The sequence below is a fragment of the Balearica regulorum genome, chromosome 1 (genome assembly GCF_011004875.1).
Source record: "Balearica regulorum gibbericeps isolate bBalReg1 chromosome 1, bBalReg1.pri, whole genome shotgun sequence".
Taxonomy (NCBI): Eukaryota; Metazoa; Chordata; class Aves; order Gruiformes; family Gruidae; genus Balearica; species Balearica regulorum.
Window position 1 is genome coordinate 46,827,212 of NC_046184.1, and position 26,968 is coordinate 46,854,179.

Below are 26,968 nucleotides of genomic sequence, written 5' to 3' on the forward strand. Positions count from 1 at the left end.
AAATACTTACCACCTGATAGGTAGAAATTATGTGTGACACTTGGTACATACATAATAAGGAAATGATACACATATCCAAAATGTGGTTTTTGCTTGTATTTAGTAATGATTTATGAAAAGCATCTGGTAAGCATTCCATTGTTGTTTCTCTAATTTATATTATTTTTAAATAACCATCTCTTTTCTATTTAGCTTCCAAGACTGGAAAATCATGTTCTCCTAAAAGAACTATATTTGGATGACAATAGCATTTCTACTGTGAGAATGCTCTCTTTGTATTGGTTGCCTCTGTTGCAAATTCTTTTGCTGTCTCAAAATAGGTAAGCAAGAAACATTCTTCCACTTACAAAACTGATACAGAGGAATTTACTAATGTAAGACTTATCTGAAAAGTATAATTCTCAGTATGGTTAAAATATCACTATCTTTTCCAGATATTCTTTGAAAATACGTGGTTGACAAGTAATGAGTGACATTGGCTACCTATAGCTAGGAAAATTTGAAACAGCATTATCTATGAAAAGTAATTTTTTCTATTAGATGTTTTATGAAAATAATTTTTGAGCATTGTGGCATTATTAAAACCATGGTGTTTCTTTTTTTTTTTCTTTCTTTAGCAATTGTTTCTAGAGCATGTCTGTCAAACTTCATATTTCACAGCTAGCTTATTCAAAACAGACTCTGAAGGCTACATTAAGTGCAACTACTAGAGTTAAAAATGACAAATGAGAATATTGGGTTTTGTTTTACATATATATGTTAATGCCCTCCAAAACAAGCATATTTGCTTTAATTTTTTCACTCTTATGATTCAGTTTGAAAGGTATAAAAGAAGAATCAAGACACACAGCATAAAACTGGATCATGCACTCAAGTCTGTAATTAGCTTTCTGTTCATTTTCTAAGCTAATCTGTACGTCTGTAGAGTTAGAATGAGCAGATATTCAGGAATCAAAATTCTGATTAACCCATCCCCTTTTTCTCAGTCTAAATTCTGCTACAAAAATAAGGAACAATTATTGTAATTTACAGTGTGTTAGTATTAAAATGAATTTTAAATTAGTAGAAATTAATTATTTTTCTATATTGTGACCATTTTGCTCTGAACAAGATTGATCTCAGCTAAACAAATAGAATACACACTGTTACGCACAATATACAGGATATACACTCTGAACTTATCACTTTACTCTCCTGTTAGTAAAGAGGAGATGCTTTTAGAGTGTGATTCATCTGCCACTTTTAGCCTTTTGCTTTGAGACTAGTCATACCCTCTAAGTGCCTCTTCACTCACTATTAACAGAGTCAAAATGACCAGCACATATGTAGGTGTCTGCATTTGAACAGATGAATCCCATCCTATGTGACAGTTAGTTCAGCAGAGTCAAGTGTAGCTGGGATCCTGTGGGAGAAAAGATCTGTAAGACTGAGTCCTGTTATTAGAAGGAATGTCCTTCATGGAAAATTAATATAATTGAGTATATACAACCTATATTTTTGTATAACTCTTCAGATTGTTTTTATATCATCTCAAATAAAGTAGTATGTACATAAACTCTTGGATGTAAACATAACACCTAGCTATATTTACATAATCTAATCTTCAAGTTGCTGGGCTTTTAGAGTTTTTTTTGTTCTTTAATTAATTCTTCTGGAGTTTAGAGAAAGTGCTTCCTGCCTGTGATTAACATGGGCATTATTTGTTAAATGTTAGAATCTGAATCACACATACTGATTTAATTCATGTTCTTTGCTTCTTTTTTTCTTTCTTCTCCTTGTCCACATAGTAATGTGGCTCTATCTTCTTGTAGTTTCCTCGTCTTCCTCCTGTTTGTTTTTTGCTAACATCAAGGTGTCGTTGTGCTGTGTGTAATAAAAAGTTTGCAAAACTGCTTGAAAACCTCATGTGTCTGCTAGGGAGAGAACAAACTTAGAAGCACGGTCTCAGACATAGCTTGAATGCAGCCTCTGGATCAAGGCTGTGCCGGACTGGCCATGTAGATGTACTCTATGTCACTCTCCTATCCCATGGCTGTACAGTTTTTAATGTCCATTGTAGTGCTTATTCTGGTTTTCCAGTGGCCAAGCTGAGATGCAGTGTTTGGTTCACTGAGTTTCTTCTGTTTGGGAGAAAGTACATATTTTTGCATCTGCAAACTGCGTGTGCTGAAAATAAGCACACACCTCCTCCCCCAACAATTCCCTTTCTTTCCTTGATGTATCTATAGCTTATCTCAAATCTTTGTGACAAACAGGACAAGATAGCCTTAAATGCATATTAAAAGCCTCAAAATTCCTGGCATTTCAGTAGCTTGCTCTGTAACACTCACTTTATGTACACTTATAAGCAGCTCCATATGTGTGTGCTATAGCATAAGTAACTCGATGTTCTGTAGAAACAGTGAATGTAATGGAGTAAGCTGTTGAAAGAAAAGCTGTTTCTTTACTTTTATCCTACAGTTAGTGCAATTTTGTGAATTTTTTTCAAGTGTGCACTGAGTGCCATTTCCTTTTTACTGATTGCAGGAAGCCCATATAATGGTAATGCTGTGAATCTGTATTCTTTCTAAAAGTGAAGTACTGTGAAAAGAAAATTATTACATTAATTTACAGGATTTTTTTTTTATTCCTGAGATGCTTTGTCTGTATCATAAACTAGAAACTGACAATAAAACTCCAAAACCTAATTTTTTTAAAACCTACAATCTAGCAACAAGGAATTACAATATAACAGGTAGTGATTAACTCGTTCAAATATAAAAATGGCAGCTGCTTCACCACTACTGCTTTAATTAAGTGTTTTATTGTGGCTTTCACATACAGAGCATATACTTGGTCAATGTGCAAGTGAACCAAAGCCAATGATGAATATCCTCTTGACTTGGTCACTGTGGAATTGGGACTATGAAGATCTGTGCTCTATTTTATAGCAACTGGAGAATGCAACTGTTAAGTTAGTTAAAAAAAGGCTCATGTTCTTTTTTCTTCTGTTGTGGATAAACTTTTAGGTCTAGGAGAGAAAAACTTTGCCCTTGGGACTAAATATTTATTTAATATGTGTTAAGAGTTCATGTGGTATTTATATTTACATGTAATCCCACTTCATTATGTAGCTTACTTGTTAATGTCTGTTTCAGTTAAAAGTTTTATAGTGAGACACTAAATCAATTTGCTGTTCAGGTAGGCATTACTTTTTTTTTTTTTTTAAATTTCAAAATAGACAAATCTATCCCTCTTAAAATTTCTGTTTTAATATGGCATTCATATGGGAAAGTTGGGTTTTTTTGCTATCTCTTGTTTTTCATTAATTTAGCTAAGTGAGGTAGATAAAAATTTAATATTTCAAAAAATGCACTCATCTGCAAAAAATCCTTTTTTTTGGGGGGGGGGATGGACGGGGAGGGACTGGTCTGGCCAAAATCAAATTTTTTGTGAACACATTGCTCTCATGTTTTTGCAAATAGATGCATACTATTCCTAAAAGACTAATGATAGAAATGCTATATGATAAAAAGTCAACTCAGTTTGTTGAGTGGGATCCCACTCAACATCTCTTAGTACATGAAGTAGGTACAGTATCTGTGCTTTTAACCTAATTTCTCAAACGTAAGAGTTGAACTCACTGTCATTGCAAGCCATCATGATCTGAGAATTTGACCACTTTTCCAGAGTTATAGTAAATCTAAATGTCATTGGATGTTGAAATAAGTCAGTCATGAAAAAGGTATATTTATCTACAGTGGTTTTCCCCATCCCATCCTTACCAGTCTAGATTTTTTTGATCACTTTCAGTAATTCCTTGCTAGTGATAAGTTTATCTCTAAGTATGTAGCACCATGGGCAGTACAGCTGAAGTATTGCCTTCTAGAGTATTCAAGAAACAAGTGGCTAACTGACAAATTTCCTACATTATATTTGATAACTACTTATAAATATGGTGAATATTGAAAATGAAAATATTTTTCTTTTTAAAGAATGATAAATATGGGCTTTACTTAAAGATATAGATTAATATAAATTTATTTTTAATTATTTTGCCCTCCTTCCTGCTAACCTCTCATTAACATCAATGGTAATTTTTCTGGGGAAAAGCAGATGCACAGCAGGATTTGGACCATCCTGAGCAGTAACTGCTATTTGTGTTCAGAAAAGCAATATTTATTTTCTCTGATGCATACTTGCGACTGTTTTACTCTCTTAAGTCTTGCTTTCTGATGTAGAGTTTCTGTGGCTATCTGTGACCTGTCCTGCTATAGCCTTAAATGGGAGCAGAAAGAGGAAGCTATAGCTTGCTTTTTTTGTGAATATCTTTTACTTTTGTGTCTTCTTTGTAATTTATATCTCTCTTATGCCCAGGGCTAATGTGACAAGGTCAAGTAGTATTAAGTTTTCAGTAATGTCCTTTGTCTTTCTGGTTTGAATTTTCTTAGGAAAAAAATTAACAAAGAATGTCAGTAAAAGGAAAGCTATAGAATGACGGGGAAACGTTTTAACTCTCATAATGCCAACGGCAGGCAAGGATAGTCCAGTAGACAATTTCTAATTCACCACAGCATATACTGATAAAGATCCAGGGATCCCACTCACTATAAATAAAAAAATACTGTGTTATCTTTCGTCCCTTGTGCAAAGTACAGTGTTTATTTTCCTGGATATTTCTGAAAATGTGAATCTATAATCTGAATCGTGGTTTTTCAGTCTTTGCAGCAATACTGTTAGACACTAGTATCTATGATGACATTTGTTACAAGTGTTAAATAGATTGATGTACTGTTGACTGGTCATGAGAACCTAAAATGCTGATATATGCAGTACTATGTACAGATCTACATATAAGGCTTAATACTTTTTAGAGTTAAAACTTCATATTTATTTGATTCCATGGAAAACTGTCAGGGAGGTAATAGAACTAAGTAGGACTAGAACCAGGACAACTTTACAACATGATTTGAGAACAAGAGACACATACTCAATTGGCTTTATATCTGTTTCTCTGAATTTACTACTAAAATGTGTTGTGATGTAGAAACACTTGTCAACTGAACATGGAAATGTTTTAGTTTTTTTTCCTATTTTGCATATGGTCAAATTTTCAATAAGATTAAAGAATCTACAACCAACATTTGTTCCAGAGTTTGTGTACGAGAGTTAAATCCAGCTCTGTCTTTCGGTTGTAATGCCTGTGCTGGAAGCACAACATGGTCACACATTTGAGTGACAAATAAGCACTTTTGGCTCTGACCAGTTGTAAATTTGTGGAGTGAGTGGGTTTTGGTTTTTTGCATGGTCATGTTTCCAGCGATAAGAATTCTGATTTATAGCTTTCAAAGGCTCTATAATCCTCAGAAAATACTGCTTTCCATGAAAAGTAGCAGTCATAAAGTGACTACAGGCATTACCATTGGTGTTACCATTCTCTCAATAGGCTTAGGCCTTGTCCTTACAGGGATGAAATAAGTTACCTAAACGTGTATTTTTTTTAAAAAAGTGTAGTTAATTTAGTATGTGTTTATATATAAACATTCTAGTTTTAATTGAAGACTGGGATGGGGCTTTTTGCACCTTGATTTTAATTTTTCCTCCCTCTTTCATATTTAACATAAAACAAAATAAACTTTTTCATCCAAAAAGTAGTATTTGGAAATAGTTTTGCAGCTGACCAAACCATTCAACATTCATTCTTAGTTGTACTGATGCAAGCTTGTAAGTAAAGAAACTTGAATAATACTGGATGCTAATGTTTTAGTAGTAGTGATAATACACATCTTACAGTCCAAAATCCTTTGTACAGATGAATGTCAGCTCAGTTTCCTTACATTTACTCTTCAATACCAAATAAGAATTTTATCATGGCTTTACTACTGCTTTGCTGCTTTATTGCACAGGAAAAGCTCTGACATGCAAGAAGAGCAATTCCATAACTGTCTGTATAATAGGCACCTATTTGACACTGTCTTACATAAGCAGTAAGACAGAGGAAGCACTAAAAATATATTACAGGACAGTGCAGCCTTGACCTGTTAAATACAACTGTGACAATAATTATGTTAGTTTTAGGATCTAGGAAGTAATGGGCTGAGTGGAGGAGAGAAACAAACTGACAAGAAGTTTGAGCAATGAGAAATGAAGGCAGAGGCCAGAGGAGAAGCAGATTTTATTTCTTGTCCAGAATCAAGGCCTTTTGTTAGTTTCATTCTAGTTACGGTGCCTGAAGAAAAGCCAGTTGAGTTGTGTGAATTTTACAAGACTTCATATCCTCAGCACTAAATGCAAGAAACGGAATGAAATATTTACTAGATAAAACAAGACATTAATGAGAAAATGTTAAAACCTGAGCTATGGAGAAGACTAAGAAATGTTTTCAAGTTAAAATTTCACTCATTAGTTCTAGCACCTTGGATAGCTAAACGAGTATTTTCTTATGTAAATAAGTAAATTGTCATAATCATAAAAGATTCTGGTCCATTTCCTTTTATGAACTGCTGGTTTATTTAGCTGAAAAAAATCCTCTTCTGTTATTTTTTTTTTTTAGATTAACTGAGCTTGTGCCTTTAAATTCATTTGTATCTTTGGAAAAGCTGGATATCAAAAATAACTGCTTGTCAGGTGAGTTATATAAAAAAACATAAAACCCTATCCAAACTAGAACTTCTTAATTAAATTATAAACTTACTTGAATTTGATTGTTTATTTATTTATGAGACATTTATACAGAAAACATGTAAAAATTTTCCAAACATGGATGCTATAGATATTAATTATAACTATTCTGTATAGGTAGCAGAATTGCTTGTAGTGCTTCATTAGTTTGGTACATTTTACTTTCATGTAAGATTTTATGAGAAATAATATGGTTCTGCATTCAAATTTATATTTAGTTTTCTTTTCTACTATAATACAGACCTTAAAGGTGTCCTTACATGGTTAAGTGGCTGTCATGAACTAAGGGAGTTGTCACTCAGTGGAAATCCTCTTCTCCAAGAAAGGAATTGGAGGTAAGAAAATGAATTCTTTTGCTAAATCAAAAAATCAAAATCAACCAAAACCTAGGTGTATCTACCTCTTGCTCATCAGTCAGAATCAGCCAAAAACTTGGTGTACGTACATTAGTTATATAGTAGAAATGAGGTAAGTATGAACACTACCACAGACTGGAAGAGGATCATATGAAAACAGCAAATAAAAATTAATACTGTGATCTTTATTTTCTAAGAATTCCAGTTTGTAGTACTGTTTAAACAAAAATCTTGATATTTGACCTAGCACTTGGAACTTTAATAAGAAACAGTTTGTGCTAAAACTCAACAGTCATCTCTCTGTGCTGTTTAACTGTTATCCTAAATGAGTATTTTTCTTTATGACAATTTCTTTAAGCAAATACAGAAATTATAACGATGATATAGGCCTTCTTTGCACTGTTTATTTGTACCTGCTTCTTTGTCCATTGATCACAATATCTTCTTCATGAAGAAGAAGATATGAATGAATTCTGGTGGTTCCTCTTTACTGACAAGTTTACCACCTTTGGTAACTTTAAATTTTTGACTGATGTTTTGTCTGATCTTTATTACCTTATTTTACATTTTATTAAAATGTTTGCACAAAGATATGACCATCCACTCAACCTTTTTTCTCCTTCTCTTTCATCTGCACTGTTTAAAAACTTTATTTTTTTCTCTGATTATTAATGTTCTTACACTGCTTACTTGCCCTTCTCAGAACCATCAGTTTCTGACTACCTATCACATAGGTTCTTAGAGGATTTCTCTCTCTGCTTTGCTGTCTTTTTTTTTTTCTTCTTTAATCCGTTCCATCACTTCATCTGTTCACTGTTTAACAGTCTTGCTGCTGTGACAGGTTCACACTGCACATAGCTAGAGAAAGGGTGGTGTCTATAATAAAAGTATCTAGAAATCCTTGGCATAGCATCTTTTAAGGAAAAAAAATTAGAACAAAAAGTCAGAATGAGTCGTTGATTTTTCCTTAGTAGTTGAAGCGTAGACATTTTTTCTTGTTCTAAGAATTCTTTATCTTTACACCAAAAATTACTACTTCTTACGATTATGAAAGAGACACATATTTAAAAATAAGGCTGTTTTTTGCCTTCCAATCATGTATAATACTGAAATAATTAAAAAAAAAATTAAAGAGCTGGTCCTATAGACTATTATATGTGAATATATAAAAACTGAATAGAGTAGAAAGGATACTTGACATATGAAATAAGATGCAGTCACCAGAATCCCTGAAATGAGTAGTTGTGATAGGATTTTATTTGTAGACCATATGAATAAACTTGTACATGGATAGGTTTTTTTCTTTTTTTTTTTTTTTTTTTTGTATTTTAGTAGAAGTGTCCTGGTTTCTTGAGAATTCTGTGGTCTGAAAGTCTGTACGTGGGCCAATGCCATCAAGACTTAGAGCTGTCTGAGAGAATTACTCAGCAAAAGTACAGTAGTGCTGTTAATTTAATGTGAAGTGTTCTTTCATCTTCCTTAGAATTAATACTTTCTCGTGTACAGGCCCTCAAGAGCAGAATGATAAGTTGGAAATGCAATTTTCTATTTTTAGGTGATGTTCCAGAATACATGTGTTGAAATGGTAGAGTGTCTTTTAGTGAACTGTTACTATAATTCCATTAAATGTACAAAGAAGCATTTAATCAGTAAGAATTTAAATCATTACCAGTTCTTTCAGCTAAGGAAATCAAGTATTTACCTAGGAAAGTGTTGACATAATAAAATGTCTGAGGAAATGAAATGAGACAATACAGTTGGACTTTCATTTTGGATGTAATTAAAACAGGTGACTGAGATTTTTTATTAGAAAAATATGATTTTTTTTTAAGCTTAACAATTTTGAACAATGACCAAAATTGTTCTTTTTATAATTTCAAGTCAGTTAAAGGCGAGGCTTTACACTGCAATGTCACACAAGAATGTGTTTAGATAAATTGTGTTCACATTTGCTATATTAGATTGCTGAGTATAACAGCAGCAAATTTTGGGGTATGTGTGTCTTGGACTATGTGTTGTATTAAGAGAAAAAACAAAACAAAACCACCCTTACATGTATATCTTCCATTAGAAGATTTTTGATTAATATTCCAGCGGAAAAAAACTATTTGAAACTTTTAGTTGGAAATGTTTAAGTAGTTTAAAAGATAGCTGTAATAATACGTTCTTGGTTGGTTCATTTGTTTTTTAATGAACAGACTTATTTGCACTCCCATGGTTCCTGCAGGTAATTTTGTGAATAAAATTCAGTGACTGTGACAATATTTTAAATTCCCATTTCCATTGTTTTAATTCCCACTATTTTACAGAATTAACTGTTATTTCACTTGTAACCTGGAGGGGAAAAGCTTTCTTAATTCCAATTTAACTATAAGAACTGACACTTTAGATTGCTTGACCCAGTAGAGCTTTTATGATTAGACAAGAGATTCATTTGTCTAAAGGATTTAAAGTATGGGATACTATAAAATATGGATTTGCTGAATACAGCATTGACCATAACTTCAGGCAATATGTTCCAGTGAACTTTACATAACCCCTTGATACCAACAAAGGAATTAGTTGTAAAATTTCCCAATCGGTTTTGTACTTTCATGTCCAGCCAGCGATAACACCAACAAAAGTGAAGTAGTAAGAAATTGCTTTTTAAAAATTAAACCCTGGGATCAGTCTGAGCACTCCTAGGGGAATGTGTTTCAATGCTGTAATGATTAATAGAGCCTCTTAAGTGACAGAATATTCACCAGGAAGTTTTCACTAAATGAAATATTGATTCAGCCCTTCACCAGGAGAAACCCAGCTGGAAAAACTAGTGTTGAGATCCCATAGCTCTAAGACACAGTACCTCCAGCATCAATCAACTTTCATATGGCACTTTTTTGATGTATCACTATGCAGTATCGGCTTTGGTAATTTCTCTCAATGTGTTCAGGGACTGCCTATCTAAACCCATTGTTTTATTCCAAATGTCTTTCACACAGTGTTATTCTTACATTAATGGGCAGTAGAGAAGGAAAGTTTTATATTTGCAAAAAACTAATATCCTATTGAGCTACATTTTGGAATATTCTAACTCAGTCATAGAAACTTTCTCTGATTTTAAACTTAGTGTATATTGTCTGAGCTGAGTTATAGTCCTTTACCTTCACAGGGAATAGTCAGGGAGTTTTAAATTTTTGAAAATGGTATTATCTTTTTTAATAGTAAGGGGACTTACAGACTACAATAAGTATTCTTTCAAGAGGTCTTAAGTGTTACTTAAAACTAACTTAATGAAAATATTGAGTGTTGATGTATTGATTTAAATAATTTTGCAGTCTTGAAACTTTCAACAAATTTGGTCTGATATAAGAAATATGTGAAACAAGGTTGCAGTACTAGATTATATTTTGTAATAACCTAAAAGAGAGAGCATTGATGATACTATTTTTTTAAATCGGTAGATAAAATTTTCATACATATTTTTTCCTATATGAGTGGCCCCAGCTGTCCTTTTCATAGCAAGGAAATGTCATCTCTACTGTCATCCCTTTCACTGCCTCAAATTCAATATTTCAGAAGTGGATTTTTTTCCTGTCAGTCATACTGAATATCATATTGCTTTATGAGGTATATGCAAATGGTAAAGGGGCTAGGACTGACAGTGTTTAGTATTCTGTGCAGTTTTTAAATCTAAACCTTTCATTACGTTAACAAAATCAGTGTTGTATCTTAATCCGATGACTTAGTTTGCTGTGTTGCCTTCTAATCAAATGCATTACAGGTGCCTATGCACAGGTGTGTCAAATTTTCCTGTTGTTTAAGTAGGTAAAATGCTAGCTCTAGTGAATTGAGAATGTTGTCATTGATTTCCTTGGGATCAGTGTTTCAGCAATGGTCTTTTTATCAAGAAAGTGTTAAAAAAATCTTGCGAAGTTCAGTGGTTTATTAAGAATAAAGTTTTAGTTAATATATTAACACATGAAGGACAAATATATACAAATACTTAGAGAACTATTATCACGTTCTGTCTTGTTATATGATTATATCAATAAAATGAGAGTTTTAGCGTTAGGATTTCTTTGTAAAAGTAATTAAGACTTTTTCTTTTCTAAGGCCTTCCTTGTGTAAGGTCCTTCCTAGTTTACAGTTTCTTGATGGTGAAATCTTAAACTGTCATACCTTACCCGCAACTGAAAGAATCAAAGGATCAGAATCAAGAACTTTTCTGGAGCTTTGTCAAGTTCAAATTGAAGAAAACGTTCTACTGAAAAAAAAGGCTGCTGAACTGGGGTATGTATTGATATGAATATAAATTGTGTTCAGAAATATGTTTTCATGTATTGTTAGTGTAGTTCTTGGTGTCATATGAATTTTACTTAGCTTTTTGCCTGGAAATGTATTATGTTAAGAAAGAGATCAGAATCATTGACTTAAGTGCAAAGAGTATTTCAGACAGATATTAAAATATGTGGGCCTGACTTTTGTTTGTTTACATTTGGGAAAACAGGTGGTTCAAAACCTGCAGTTAGTAGTAGCTGAATGAATTCATACACACAACATAATACAGTGGTATGCAGGAATAGTAGCTTAAATCCCCAAAGTGCTATAATCGTATTTACATGATTTCCAGCTTTAGCTTAACCAAACCTAGTTGGACTATTATCGCAATATGCTCTATTTTTTTCCTGCATTTATTTTCCATGTCTGTATTATTCACATTGTAAATGATTGCGAAAGATTTGACCTCTTTTTCTCTTAAAGTTGTGGATGAGATGGCTCTGTTTTCAGGTCTTTGATTTTGTCATGCTTACTTCCTTTATCATTATTAACATAGTTAGTTGTCCAGTGACTTCAGCTTAGACATTGCAAGTGGTAATTTATAGTGTTCTTTCCTTTCTTTTTCTTAAAAGGAAAAAAGGAGAGGCAAAAAAAAGTACTTCTCCTTTACAGTAGAGAAAATTTTCTTATGTCTGAGATACAGGACTTGTTTCATCAGTATCCTTTGCAGAAAAAAAAGACAATCTGTAATTAGGATATGACTTGTGAGAGAGCTGTAGCAGAATCTAAGGACCTAACTTTCACATACATTGCTGCAAGATGCTAAAAAATAGGAGGTAAAATGATATTCACAAAATGTAATGATTTATTTAACCATGATCTGCATGAATGGACAGCTAGACAGGTAAGAAATTTGTTGGGTAGTCAGACCATCCATTAACTATTACTAGTTAATGGCTCGTGCTACTTTCTGGAGGCTGACTTCTAACATCTTTATCAAAGACCTGGAGCAGGAGGTGGAGTGCACACTTATGCTTGCAGATGACAGCAATTCGGAGGAAACCATTTACATGCCTAAGGGCAGGGCTACCATTCAGAAGGACCTAGGCAAGCTGGGGAGACAGGCCAACAGGAGCCTTGTGAATTCAACAAGGACAAGTGCAAAGTTCTTTACCTTGGAAGGAGTGACCCCTTGCAACAATACAGGCTGGGACTGGCTGGCTGAAAAATGTCTCTGCTGAAAAGGACCTTTGGATCTGGGTAGATAAGAAACTGAATGTGAGCTAGCAGTGTGCCCTGGTACCAAAGAAAGTTAAGAACATCCTGGGCTGTATCTACAGGAACGCAGCCAGTAGGTTGAGAGAAGTTATTATTTCCCTCTCTTCAGCCCCTATTAGCTTGCATCTAGAATACTGTGCCTTGTATTTTGGGTCACCAATACATAAAAGACATTTATAAACTGAAACAAGTTTGGCACATGGCCCCTAAGATGTTCAGGGGGTTGAAGCACATGCTCAAGAAGACAGACCCAGGCTGTTTGCAGTGGTGCATGACAGGAGGATGAGCAGCAAGCACCTAAGCTGAAACAAGAGAGGTTCAGACTGGTGCAGTGGGTTGATCCCAGCCAGTAACTAAGCACCCACCAGCTGCTTGCACACTACTCCCCCCACCAGCAGGATGGGAATGAGAATCGGAAGACCAGAAGCAAGAAAAACCTGTGGATAGAGATAAAGACAGTTTAATAACTGAAGGAAAGAGGGGAAGAAAGAAAGAAGGAGAAAGAAAAACAAGCAACCAAGTGATGCAAAGTAATCTGCCTCCCAACCATTCTCTGAGCAATGGCTACCTTGGAAAACCACCCCCCTGCCCCAAGTTTTGTTGCTGAGCATGATGTTACATGGCATGGAATGTAGTTTTGGTCAATTCAGGTCGGCTGTCTTGGCTGTGTCCCCTCCCAGCCTCCTGCCCACTCCCAGCCTACTTGCTGAGTGGGACAGAGAAGGCCTTGACTCTGTCCAACCACTGTTCAACAAAAAATTAATGTTTTATCAATACAGTTTCAATCACAAATGTAAAACGGCACCGTATGGGCAGCTGTAATGAGAATTAACTCCATCCCAGCCAGAGCCAGTACAACTGGACATAAGCAAAAACCTTTTCTCTGTTAGGACAGTGGTGAATTGCAACAGGTTGCCTGGAGAGGTTATGCAGTCTCCGTTCTCGGGAGGTTTTCAAGACCTGACTGGATAAAGCTCTGAGCAACCTGGTCTGATCTCAGAACTAACCCACCTTTGAAGCAGGAGGTTGGACTATAGATCTCCTGAGGTTCCTCCAATTGAGAATTTTTCTATGATTCTGTGCAAGATTTGTTTGAAAGCTTGCAGATGTTTGAGAAGAACAATAGTGGGAAGAGGAAATTATGTAAATGTCTCTTCTTTCCTGAATGTATAGTTTGGATGGGGGGGAGGGGAGAGGGGGGGTTGTGGGTTTTTTAAGGTTACAATCTTTTAATGTGGTAACTTTGACATGGTTGAAGCATCTTGTATCAGATTTAGTCTTAAAATTAATTTCTTGTGTGTTTAAAGCCCTCTTTTATTTTGACTAAAAGTACAGTTTATGGATGATTGGAAAACTGTTGACAACCTCAGTTCATAAAAGGAACACTAAACAACTTGTTTGTATGTAAGCCTTAACAGAATAGCTATTATATGTACATACTGCAATACTTGATTCAGTATGACTGAATTAATGTGATGTTGCTAAAGAACAGGCCAACAATAGAGCAAACTTCTGTCTGTTTCACATCTTGCTAAGTTACGAGCCCCTGTAGGTGCGACCTCAAGTATGTAAGCTGCCAAAAGTAATCACTGCTTGCTTCCTTAATCCATGTTTCATACACCATTGCCACCGAATTAAATTGTGTGCTGTTTCTGCCTGAAACTTCACTGTTCTTGCCATACTTAAGAATGAAACAGATTTTAAAATTAAATTTCTGTATTCTAATAAATGCTTTCTGTCACGTAATCTGTAGATGTCTTGTAGTGAGTAATCATATAAAAAAATAATATGACACCTTTATTGCAGTAATTTGCTTTCAGTCATCAGATATGCAGATGTCTGGCTAGTGGAACTTGAACTTTATAAATACTGTATGTATAATACAGTGAAAACAACAGGAATTTCATACATGGTATTGCAGGAGAGAATGTGTAAACAGTGATCTCTTTCATGTTTTCGTAAGGGACTTTTGTAACCTGCAGTTGAACATCAGTAATGATGCTTATAGAAGTTTCCCCGGAGCCAAATTAGATTTTACCACACTATTACAAACAAAAGCTTAGTTAAAATGGGAGTGTACTATTTGAATATTCCATGTATCAGAGTTATGAAAATCACAGTAGAGCTGCACAGGGGAAAACAACATTAAGCAACTAGCACACAAAGGGGTAGAATTTTATTTATGATGTAGCTGCAATGGCCAGGAGAAAACTGCCACTGCTAATTAGAACCTGCTTGTTTGTCTAGTGTCCCTTTTGCCTCAGAGAGGTTTGTTCTGCTGACTTTTCCATGTAATTTTTACTGTCTCATTCTGAAAAAAACCCAATGCTCTTTGAATATCCTGGCAGTCATTACAGATACAATTGCAGTTGGAAATTCTGTACAAAATATGTCAGCTCTGTAAGCAAGCTTCTACTGCCACCTTAAACTTCCTCAGTGGCAACATTTTAGCTGATTCAAACTCCACTTAAAAGCCTTACGGATGAATAACTTGTCCTTTCCATATCAGTGAAGTCAGCCTGTGCATAGGTCCTTACACTCCCTAGGTGGTGTCGGTGGGGGTTTGCTCCTCCTCACCTTTACTCCTTCCTCCCCAGTCACTGCATGTGAAACTGAACAGTGTTTGGTCTGAATTTACCAAGACGACAGTGATGGATGCTCTTGGTGGATTGATGTTATGACTGACGTTGTAGCAGTCATTAATGCCTAACTTGAATTTCCAAATATATTAAAATCACATTCTAATGCTTTTATCTTTCCTCAAAATCCCTGGAAAATCTTAGCACAAGTTGAGGGGTATCTTTTTGTAGGAAAGCTACAGGTAGGTTAGCATTCGTTTGTGAAAGTAGTATCTTGGTCTTTAGGTGCTATCAGGGCCTCCTATTCTAGCATGTTTGTACATTGCTATGAAAGACCCATCCCTTCCTCTTCTGGTTTATCCCTTTCTCCCACTGCAAAAGCAGTGCATCCTTTGTGGCTATACTAAAATTTACATACAGCATAAATGACTTTCACTTGTTAAGATCAAAATAAAGCTGTGGGTGGCCATTGAACATAAGGGAATGTGCTGGTCAAAGCTGGAAGCCGTAAAAACTTTTCTGTAGCAAGACTGCCATATTCATCCACATTTCATTATATACTAAGCAGCCAGGCAGTATGGATACTGGTGCTTTCATCAGGATAATCCCATTTTTTGTTTTGTCTAGATGCCAATTTATGCTTAAAACTTTGGTTGTATCTTAACCAAGAAGCCATTCCAGAATAGTTAGTGGGACCAGACCCCTTGACCTATAATCCCAAAAAAGGTCTGAAAGGCAAACAACCAATTTATATTAACTGAAAAATAAATATAGTGCTATCAAAAGTCTTAATACTGTCATATTTCTTTGTCTTCTCTCTTTCCTTGTATGTATTTTTTTTTTTTCCATTAAAGAAGTAAATCAGTCCTGAATATTTTCCATTATAGCAGCTTCCTTTCTGTGGTTTGAATAAGCAGTCTTCAGGACCACGTCTCTGGTATCAAGAATGCAGTCCTTTTGAGACACTGAGAAAGCTACAGTGCATTGGTAGGATAGCTCTACCCCGGGCCTATTGAATAGTTCTTTTTTTCTCCAGAGTTGCCTGAAATCCCTGTTCACCTGAGGAAACCAGTAAGCTGACTGCCACGTAGCACTCAGGCCCCATCTTAATATTTGTTGTCTGTGCTTTGGAGCTTCACCTTTCCAGGAGAACCCCAAATACAGTTACCAGGCCACTTCACTGCTTGTAATTCTCTGAGATGTCACTACAGTTTCTTTTGTAGTTTCTTGAAATGTAGGCTGATCTGACTGCCTGAAAGGAAAGCCACTGATACACAGAAGGCAGCCAAAAAATCCTATAAAATCAGAGTATAGTTGTGGATTTCCAAGGAATATGTAAGCTGGGAGATAGGCTGCATGCCCACAGTGACAAGACTCTATTTTGTAACCACCATTGTGCTGAACTGTTCCTGTTTGCCACCTTCATAGCCACTGGAAAGGTGAAACAGCTGCTCGAGATGCCCCTGCACCTGTCGAAGGAGAGGGTGCACAAGTATCCTACTCTGCTCACAGTTACAGTGTTTCATTTTACTTTGTTTCTGTTTTTTGAGAATGAACAAGTATGCTTAAAATATACTTTTCATATATAATTTTATTTTGCCCAATATATAAAACATTCTGTGTTTTTTCTGCAATATTTTAATCTTCAAATAAACAAACAAACAACAACACTAAAACAAACCAGAGGAAATAAAAGGTAGGAATGAATTTTAGGGTATTTTCCTTTTTGTTTTTTTCTTTTTCTGTCTTCTTACCATAGTATGTTTTGTAGAACTGTGGTAATGGTCTTGTACCAAATTTATCTTAAATACTTTAACTAATTTAAAGTATTTAACTGAAGTATTTAAGTAATGTTTTAATCATTTAATGGTTAAGAAATTACTATTCTTACTGTATTAGGAGACAGCTAGAATTTGTTAGATCCTTAAGCAAATATATGCATTGGTTTAAATAGTTTTAGGAATTGTTGTCATACTTGTGGAATTAACAGGAGGAGGAGTAATGTTGTGTAATGGGCAATCAAATGTACAACTAATGCACAGTGAGATGTGTAATTAGGCTGCGTGGGTTTGGCTTCCAATTTAGCCATGCATATTTTGTCTAATAGCACTGAAGTTGTACTAGCAGAGGAAGAGTTGGAATCCTTTTTACTCTTGTAAGATCTGATTCTGTATGTTCTTAAAAATCTAAGAAGTTCTTGAACTTCTCTAGGGGAAATATATAGGTAAAGAATCTTTTCACAATAAAACCTTATAAAAGCTTCACCTTTCAAGAACGATAAACAGGAAGGAAAATTTTGTTATTCAAACTATAATCTTAGGACCTGGTTTTTCCAGACTCCCTAGAGAATTGATTTTATTTCTATTTTTTCTTGGATTTTCTTGGATGGCTGACCTAGAATTGACTTTATGCTCCTCTGGAAATAGCTCCAGATTCTAGATCTCTGCATCTATCTATGCTATCAAAGGAAAATGTTTTTGCGATTCAGAAAGTACCTGCTACCTAATACAATGGACCAACACCGTCCGAATACAGACAGCCTTCTGAATCTGTAACAATTAGATCGTATTTGCTCTTACTCATGCTTGTCATTTAGATGGTGTAACACAAAGAACACGAGAGCCAGACTTCGTAGGTTAATGTTGCTTCAATCTAGCACCTTCGCTTATACTGATAAAAATATCTATACTTAAAAGTTTCTGTTTTCATAAATTCTCTCTAGGCATTGTGGTTTGTTGGTTTGGTTTGTTGGTTTGAATCTAAGTTTGGGGTTTGTTGCTGTAGTTCTAACCTAAATTTTAAAATTACTGTTATTTATATATTAGCTTTCATAATTTCCAGATAAAATTGGATTATTAAGGCTATTACAGGATTTATAACAAAATTGCCTCAAATCCTCTAAAATTTTCGGCTTCATATGCCTCTAACCACACAGAAAATTAATAGTGAAACACATGCCCTAGTGCCTATTTCAAACAGTCTGAAACCTTTTACAAAAAAATGTTAGAGTAAAAAAAGCAATCTAATATACATGAGTATATTTTAAATGCTGCCAAAAAAAGAAAAATGCAATTGAGATTTATAAATACTGAAATTGGCTTTCAATCAGAGTAATTACTATTACTATTTGGATATGTATCCATATGAATATGGAAACATGTAAGGGTCCTTGAAAATACAGGGTATTTTAGAGAATAATAGAGGGAATATATATTTTTAGGAAGCATTCGTACAGTCTGAAACACATGTAAAAGCATTTTTGTCTTTTTTCAGAATTGCATCTTCTATTGATTCTGCACACAGACAATGCTGGTATTTGAATCAGTTGATGAAACTTAGTATTAAACATCGATATGCACATGAGTACAGTGAACTAAACATTACTGACAGAGATGGACCAGAAGCACTGCAAAATCATTTAAAGCAAACATCCATTGGCTGCCTACAGGAAAATAACCTCTTTATCATGGGTGGGACAGAAAATGAACAGGTCTTGTTGGATCCTTCCGAAAGATGGATTACTACTGGCCATGTTCAGGCCACATTCATTAACTCCTCCATACCTGTGCACCAAAAGGAAAATAAAGATCAGAGAGTGAAGCAGAAGAGCACTGAATCTTGTATTAATTACAGTGGGGAGAGCAAAGGTAACAATAACACATCAGCCCAACTCACGTTGCAACAGTCAGTGATACTAGCAAGTAATATGGGAAGAGATCTTCAGCATTTTGGGAATGATACAGAAAGGTAAGACAGATGTCAGATCGCTTTCAAATAGATTATGTGGATAGGCAGTAGGAGGGAGGATTTCTTGTTTAAAACAGAGGCACAGAACTTGTAGTAAGAAAACTTTTAAGCTTATTAGACAATAAAGAGTTATTTATGGTGATGCACACTGGACTTCCATATTAACAACAATCCTTTGTGGTATTCCCTCAGATGATATATTAGAATATAGATACATATGTATTTAAAATAATTTAAAAATACTTCATAGTAAGAGAATTGGAAAACTTTCTGTTGTCTCCTACCTTTTCCTTCTTTTTTTGCAATAAATTTATGATACCAATTCAATGGCACATACAATGTTAGGAATCAAAATGCTGGATGGTTAGCAGAAATCTTGGGGCAATTTAAACTACAAACCAGTGTAAGGCTTTTTTTGCTATACTGATTGTTAGACATCCAGTATTCATCTGTGCAGAGTTTACAGTCAGTACCGCTTAGAAGACAAGAGGGAAAAGTTGCTCAAATCGACCATCGTACTCCCTTGACCTTAGGCCAGTCTCCTGCTGTTGTGATGACTGAAGAGCTAACAGCCTGCCCTGCCCTTGGTACTCCTCCAACATGCCTCAACCTGCTTCTTAAAAGTAGAGGCAGGGGTGAGGGGCCAGTTCAACTTCTTCTGTGCCCCTAAATATTCTCCCACATGAAACAGACTGGTTTATTACCTCTTTGGAATGCATTTGTTGCTGGTTTGTGTGGTTCTGGATGTACAGTCAGGGAAAACAGAAGCTGAAATTTTTGCCCTAAAGGGTCAAAAATTCAGTTACAACTTCGTAAGAATTCAGTTTCGAAAATACATGTCTTGAGAACACTATGAAGAGCAAGCATGGAAGGTGTGCTTCTTCATGCTGTTTAGACTTACAGTAAATGGGCAGTAGTGCTTAATAGGTACTTAAGACACTAATTGGTCATAAAATTCATTAGCCGGGAAGACCATAGTATTCATCATTGCCTCTCAGGAAAGTTGAAAGAGTACAGTAGTCTGTTATGGAAGATGAACACTTCAGAAAAATCTTTTTGAAATATTTCATTTAGAGTTTTTAGTTAATATTTTAAATGCATTCTTTAAGTCTGATGTTGGACAGTTCTCTTCCACACAGAATACAAACCATTAGAGGGTTTTTTGTTTGTTTTTTAACTCAGCTACTGATTTTATAGATGCAAAGCTTATAAATAAACCATGTTTTGGTGTTGATAAACTTAATAAACACATTTTAGGAAAAAAAAATTCTGGCTTAACCTCTGAAGTGTGCTTTTTTGCTGGAAAGTACTCTATTTAAATAGATGCACTGCACAAGGAAAGAAAACATGTAAAGATTGGGGGAAATTTAGATGTCTTTTCTTAAACCCACTGTCCAATAGAAATGAGAATTTTGTGGAGAAACAAATTCCAAGATAGTAAAGTCATAATGCAGAGCTGCCATTAAACTTTTTCTCCATCAGTATAAATTAATTGAACGTGTATTTAGTAAGCTCAATCACTGAACAAATCTAAATAGTCTGTAATCAGGCTTGTTAAACAATGAGCAAATTAGAAAATGCACATTTAACCAGTGGTCAGTAGTGTTAAACTGAAGGGTAAAAGTAGGCAAAAGATGAAATTACACTTTCTCAGTTTTTCCTGTCTGCTGTATTGGAGATATTTCTCTCATGCAGTTTTCAGCATTTTGCTCTCTTGGGTTTGATTGTTTTTTGTTTGCTTGGTTGGTTTTTTTTATATGGACAGTGGAGATAAGTGGATCCCTCCAATAGTTTATTCAGTCATTGTTAAACCACTTCTGCTCCAAAGCCTTCCTTTGAGGAGACTCATCCTCTCCCGTGAATATACAGGGAACAGAGCCCAGTGGAGATTAGTCCTCTTAGATAATTGGATTTCCGAAGTTATGTGATGTGAATATCCTCCAGTGTTTCTGAACATATATGTCACATCTGGATTGTAATTTCTTAACAGTTTAATAGTAGAGCCTTCCATTTGTCTCCATGCATAGTGCTATGTTTTATGGTTATAGTTTGGCAGCTGTGATAATCTAGTTGTACTGGTGAGGCTACGTCATTCATAAACGTATTTATTTCTCTATGAGGCTACATATGGCAGCATCAGTGATACAGTCCCTTTGGCGGCAGTACCGTGCCAGGAGGAAAACTGACTGCACCAAAACAGAGAATTGTGAGTTTGTAGAAGCTTTGAGACAGAAGCATGAAGCTGCCACACTAATCCAGGTTGGTTTATGGTATTCCCTTTACTTATTTTGCAAATTTAATAAGAAAAAAAAAATCTTAACTAGTTTTGTGTACTTGTAATCTTCTATTTTTGTTTATGATTTTATTAATAGTTTCATAATTAAACATTTTTTGTTTTATTTAATCAGCATAAGCTTGATGTTTCTAAAAGAGAGTCTTCTTTACAAAAAGTTTATAGAAGCATAAAAATATTTTCTCTCTTTTCACCAAGTATTTCCCTGAATTAGTTGTGCTTGATTTCATTCCAACATTACATTTAAGACTTATTGTGCCCATGTTCTTACTGGGGTATGTCTACGCTATTAAACTGACAGATGCTGCATAACTGGTACATCATGTTTGATATCTATACAACTAACTACTCTTACCATATCTTCTATCCTACCTATCCATCTCTTTCCTTCTTTCCCCATCTCCCAAAACCAGGATTGCCTCATCTATACTGCCATTGGAACGGACCATGGCCTAGGCTGTCCTATGGTAGATAACTGAGCTAACAGTTAAACAGAATCAATTACTATGTGCAAGAATTTAAGTCCATGCCTTGGCTCTGTTTAGCTTGCTAATCAGATATAGTATTTACCTGCCAAATTGCCAGAATTCATGAGGTTTTTTACATTTTTAAGTAAATGGACTGAGTATTGATTTTAGATTTCAAGTTAACTTAAAAACATTCGATATTGTAAGTCTTTATTTAAAATGTCAGCAGTGCCAAAGTGATGTAGGAGCCTAAGTTCCATTTTCAGACTGAAAATCTAAGTAATTCACTAGTATCTATTCAATAAATGAGCAGTAGCAAAATATTTAGTAAATGTGCATACTAAGAAACAGGACTAGTACAGAAACATATTGTAGCTGTCAGTTATCTGGAAAGTTGAGCTAAAATTTGCTTCTGGAGTTTAGTGTGTAGCTAGTAGATTAACAATCGATCTCCATAATCTTATTTAATCCATTTTTGAACTTATATATTTGACCTCTACTATATATTAAAGTGATGAGTTTCACAAATTTATATAGTGATTAAAATGTGCTTCCTTTCATTTGTTTCAGACCTGATAATTTCCCAAATTAGTATGAAAATAAAATATAGTACGAAATAATTTATCTTCTGTGCATTTTATGGATTTTTAGATCTGTCTTGTATCCATTCTTATATTTACTCTTTTGTAAATAAAAGTTTAGTCCATTTGGTCTTTTTTCATATTACCCTGTACTTTTTATCTTTTTGTCCTTCTCTGAACCTTTACCTCTATTCTATCATAACCTTTTTTAAAGAAGTTACTAGAACTGAATTCCATAGGGACATATATTATGAATTTTCATCTTGTTTTCAGTAAGATAGTTTTCATCTTGTTTCTTAAAAACTACTAACATATAATTTTTCGTTTTGATAATTACTGAGCACTGACCTGGTGCTTTCATAGATCTGTGTTAACAGCCGCCTTACAGTTTATCCTTCTGCATATACCATTAGGATTGCTTTTCTCCTTTGCATTTGTAAAAACTAATTGTATTTGCTGAAGGAAATATATTTGTCATTTGATCACTCAATAATATCAGGTATTTTATGTGAATGGTTATGAAGATCTGTAGGAAAATTAGAAGAAAGCAGTTCGTAGAATTTTTATAATAATTAAGAATTGTGTGTGTAAAACCGGTAACATTTTCAATAATTTATGCAGTTAGACAATAATTTCCTAAAAATTAATAAGATAAATGATAAGCCAGAATATGAGATTTACCTTTCCTATTTTAGTGCCTTCATTGCAAAGCCATTATTTGTGGACAACACTAAATCTTTCAGGACAGTGAAAATTTTTTGGATGGTGTTTTAAATGCTTAGAACATCTTGAATTCTAATCATGTCAAATGCTGACTTTGGAGAAAATTGCTGTCCTGAATTTAGTTTTCTTAATTCCATCTATGTAATTGTGATCTCTGAAGCGTTTTGCTGGATCTGATTCTATGTCTTGGCATGTATTCCTCACACCCTTCCTCTTTTTCTAGCACTTAATTTCTAATCTGCTGCTCTTTTCTTAGATATGATTGTGCCTACTGGTAATATTTTTTTTAAAATAAAGATCTTAGACAGTTAAGAAAGAGTAACTGACCTAGGTCAATTGCATGAGATGTCTCCAAGAATTGCTACTTGTAAACTATAAGACATTTAGTACAAGTGTATTTTGATTCTGAGTAATTTGAAAGTTGACACTCAGCTTTTTCTTATGTAGCCTTTCCTTTCAGTTTATAATAGTCCCTGAAGGAATTGTCAAATAATTAATTAGTTGACCCAGGTTTGTAGTTGAGGGAGTTTCAGGATTCCTTTCTGCTTACTTGTGGAGAGCCTCTTGAGTACTCTAAGCTTTAGACATATGCTGGCATTTAATTTGTCTTGTAGTTTTAAATGTCACATAAAGTTCAAAAAACAGATCATTGAGCTATTAAACCAAGGCCCAAGATGTTTTATCTTCCTAATGGGATAACATAGAGAATCTGGATTTGGGTTTGATCTATGGCTTTGTATAACATGCTTTAAATTTTTTGTTTAGGCATTTTGGAAGGGTTTTCTTTTGCGAAAGAAACTGGCCAGTGCTCTTGCAGCTGTTAAAAGTGATGAAGTGGAGGATGACTATGAAGAAATAAATGTGGATGATTTCACATCTTCTGAAGTAAGCACAGTCATTAGCATAAAAGCTTCATGTAAAATTAAATGTTATTTTTATTAAGCAATTGTGTAGGTGCTGGAAATAAAAGAAATTGAAAGGACTACAGGGCTAGAATCAGCAAGTTGGATGTCCAGAAATAAAGAGGCATTTGATATATATAGCTCATTTAAATGTATTTGTCATGGATTAATTGCTTCCTGCTCTTTGAGATGTTCTGGTAGTTACTGTGCTATTAATGTCACACCCACCGTAGAAAGCCATATATTTCTACAGTTAAAGGACAATCAAATGAGAATAAGGAAACAGCTACTTTTGTTCTAAATTGTTGAGCCTTTTAATATTTTAGTAACAGATTGTAATGTCAATAATATTTGAGTGTATATTTTGTTCATTTTCATGATAGAATGAGAACAATAATATAGCTGAAATTATAGAAAATATAGCTGAGATTCAGTGTTGCGGTATTCCAGTAAAAAGAACACACTCCCAAAACCAGAGGTGAAGCAGGCTTATTAGCTCTTCTTTTGTCTTATAGGTAAAGTGCTAAAAAGATCACAAGTCTGAATACAGTAGTAAATTATGAAGAGAAGCATAGTTAAATCAGAAACAAACCACACTTAGAAAGTCTGTGATACACAAAATCCAGAAATTATTACTAGTAATTTTTACAAGTTATGTAGTTAATAATGTCTTTTCAGTTTCAAAGGATTGAAACTGGCTCTTAAGTTTCCATTCTAAAAAATAAAAGCAGGCTCCAAAGGAATTTGAGGAATAACATTGCATTCAAACCTGAATTTATTGATAATTAAGTAAAAAATAAAAATGTCTACAGGATCAATATTGTCATTCAGTAAGCAAGGAAAAGAATCTTTAAACTAATTTTATCTTTTATAGCCTCAAGAGACACAGTCTACATGGGAAGTTCTAGACTCAGTATGCATAGTAATGCAGCTGTTGATGATGTACTTATATGTTTGTCTGGAGCACTGCTTTCTCTAATTGTTCGCATTCATTGGCTTTTTTTTTTTTTTAATAGTTTCAGGTAAAGCAAAGCAAACTGCTGATAACAATGTGGTCATGTGAGACCTAAGAGGATATGACTGAAGTTTTTTTCCGTTAACCCTTGTCTCTGAATGTGCTTATTCAGCTGCTACATCTTTGCAAGAGTCATTTGTCAATATTCCACTGTAATTTTGCAAAGGAGATTGATGTGATAGCCCTGCTACTGGCAGGCTTAGATACTATTTATGATGACATGTTTGTATGGCTCATACAGAGTTATGAAACCAAATATGTTGTTGGTTGGAGTAGTACAGTTTACAGGTGATCGGTCTTTGATCATCTGAGTATCAGCCTTCTTTTGCCACCCCCCTCCCCTTAAAATGTAGTTGGGCTTTCTATGAAATTATTACCAATGACTTGATGACTTGGAGTAATTTTAGTTTTTTCTTCTGCCTTTCAGCAGCTATTTTAAGATACATTTTCAAAATTACTGTCTTATTGTAAGAGCATGCAAAATGTTTGAGGCAGGAGTCCCAGGAATCATTTGGTAGACAGGAAATGTGTGTGTGTAAACATAGAGATCTGGCTTAAATTTTAGGATTTTTTTCATTTTAATTTGAAATATATATACAAAAAAGAACTGTCTCATTAGTTGATGTTCTCTGATCCCTGGCTTCTTTCTAAAATAATAAAAAGCAGAAAGTTGAAGGATTTGTTTCTTCACACAGGAAGGAAGTATCTGTTCATATAGTAAAGAAGGAAAATACCCTGTTTTGAATTATTCAGCCAGAAGGCCAGAGTCTTATATACTGTAATTCAATTGAGCCGTTCTTGTTTCACTCTGTTCGGCCCAAATAATCCTGTGATATTTTTTTTTTTTAAAATTGCTAAACTGAAAACTACACGGGCAGTTTTACTCCATCTGTTTGTCAGCAAGGCAATCGCATTTGGGCAGGTGCTCCTGAAGGCAGGGAGAAAAGGAAGGAGTAGAGAAGGCAGGAAAAAGCACCAGCTCATTTCAGAAAAGCTTGCACTGTATCACCCTCTGGTGTTGCCACACATTTCTTCCTCTTTTTTTCAAATTGTTATTGAGTTTATTAGGAAAGAAATAAAACATGGATTTAGGGAACAATTCTCAGAGAAAGTGTTTAGGTTCATATCATGACAGGAGAACCATGAGCTGACATTTTAATTTGCACAGCAGGCTCAAAGGCTGAACTAGGGACTGATGTCAAGTTACTCAAGCCCTTAGCTTCTTGTGATGAAAAATATAAGAACGTCTGTTTTCCACAAAGCAGCGTATGTGATAAATTTACAATCTGTACACCCATGAAGGATATACTTTGTTCAGTGAGCATGTCAGTGTTCAAATTGATGGCTGTAACTAGGATTATACCCTGCAATATTTGTCATATTTTTTCCTTTTTTTTCTTTTCTTTCCTTTTTTTCTTGGTTTTTTTTTTTTTTTTTCCCCACACATATACCTTGTCTGTGCTGAAGAGTTTGATTGTGAGAAATGTGTGGCATAACTATAATGGGCCTACACTCTGCTCTGCCTAGCCCAGACTAACCATCCTCAGTACTAGATTGCCTGGTTCCATGTGTCTTTAGCTGTTTCATTCTCTGCACTTGAGCAATACCAAATCACATGGACTTTCTAGTTCTGCAGAAACAAGCAGCGGAAGCTTGGAACAGTCTATACTTCCTATTCCCTCCTTTCTGGCCTCAGTGTTTTATAGCAAAGTGCTGAAGCAGAGCCAAATAACGACACATGATATCAGTGGCTATCTGCTGGGCCTCAAACAAGTGTGTAGGGAGGAGTACATATTGCTGAGCTAAAAGATCCCATATGCTAGGGTGTGAAGGAAGAGAAAAATATCTGGACACCATTTTGTACTGCAGATTTCTCTGTTGGATAGGGTGAGAGAAATCAGAGAGAAAGACAGAAAAACTTTTCCTTATTGCAAGCCAATACAAACGTACTAAATCTTGTCCAAAAGTTTTTGGAATAGTCCACTATTTTGTGGTGTAGTCATTGTTTGGGGTTTTTTTTATACCAGTATTATGTAGATTTCATAATGATTTTATTCAGTATTATCTAGCATTCTACAAAAACACTAGTGTGCAAGTACCCGTTTAA

General features: G+C 34.7%; 1 protein-coding gene across 3 annotated transcripts in view; it reads left to right on the top strand.

The window, feature by feature from the left end:
* LRRIQ1 (leucine rich repeats and IQ motif containing 1) overlaps positions 1–26,968 on the top strand; it is a 116,990-nt gene that overhangs the window by 20,777 nt on the left and 69,245 nt on the right. For all 3 annotated transcript variants that reach the window (XM_075747954.1, XM_075747964.1, XM_075747974.1), the window contains 7 exons: positions 193–320; positions 6,533–6,606; positions 6,902–6,995; positions 11,112–11,288; positions 18,407–18,880; positions 21,001–21,139; positions 23,710–23,829. In XM_075747954.1, the coding sequence (XP_075604069.1) occupies positions 193–320; positions 6,533–6,606; positions 6,902–6,995; positions 11,112–11,288; positions 18,407–18,880; positions 21,001–21,139; positions 23,710–23,829 (1,206 nt within the window). The remainder of the gene's footprint in view (positions 1–192; positions 321–6,532; positions 6,607–6,901; positions 6,996–11,111; positions 11,289–18,406; positions 18,881–21,000; positions 21,140–23,709; positions 23,830–26,968) is intronic.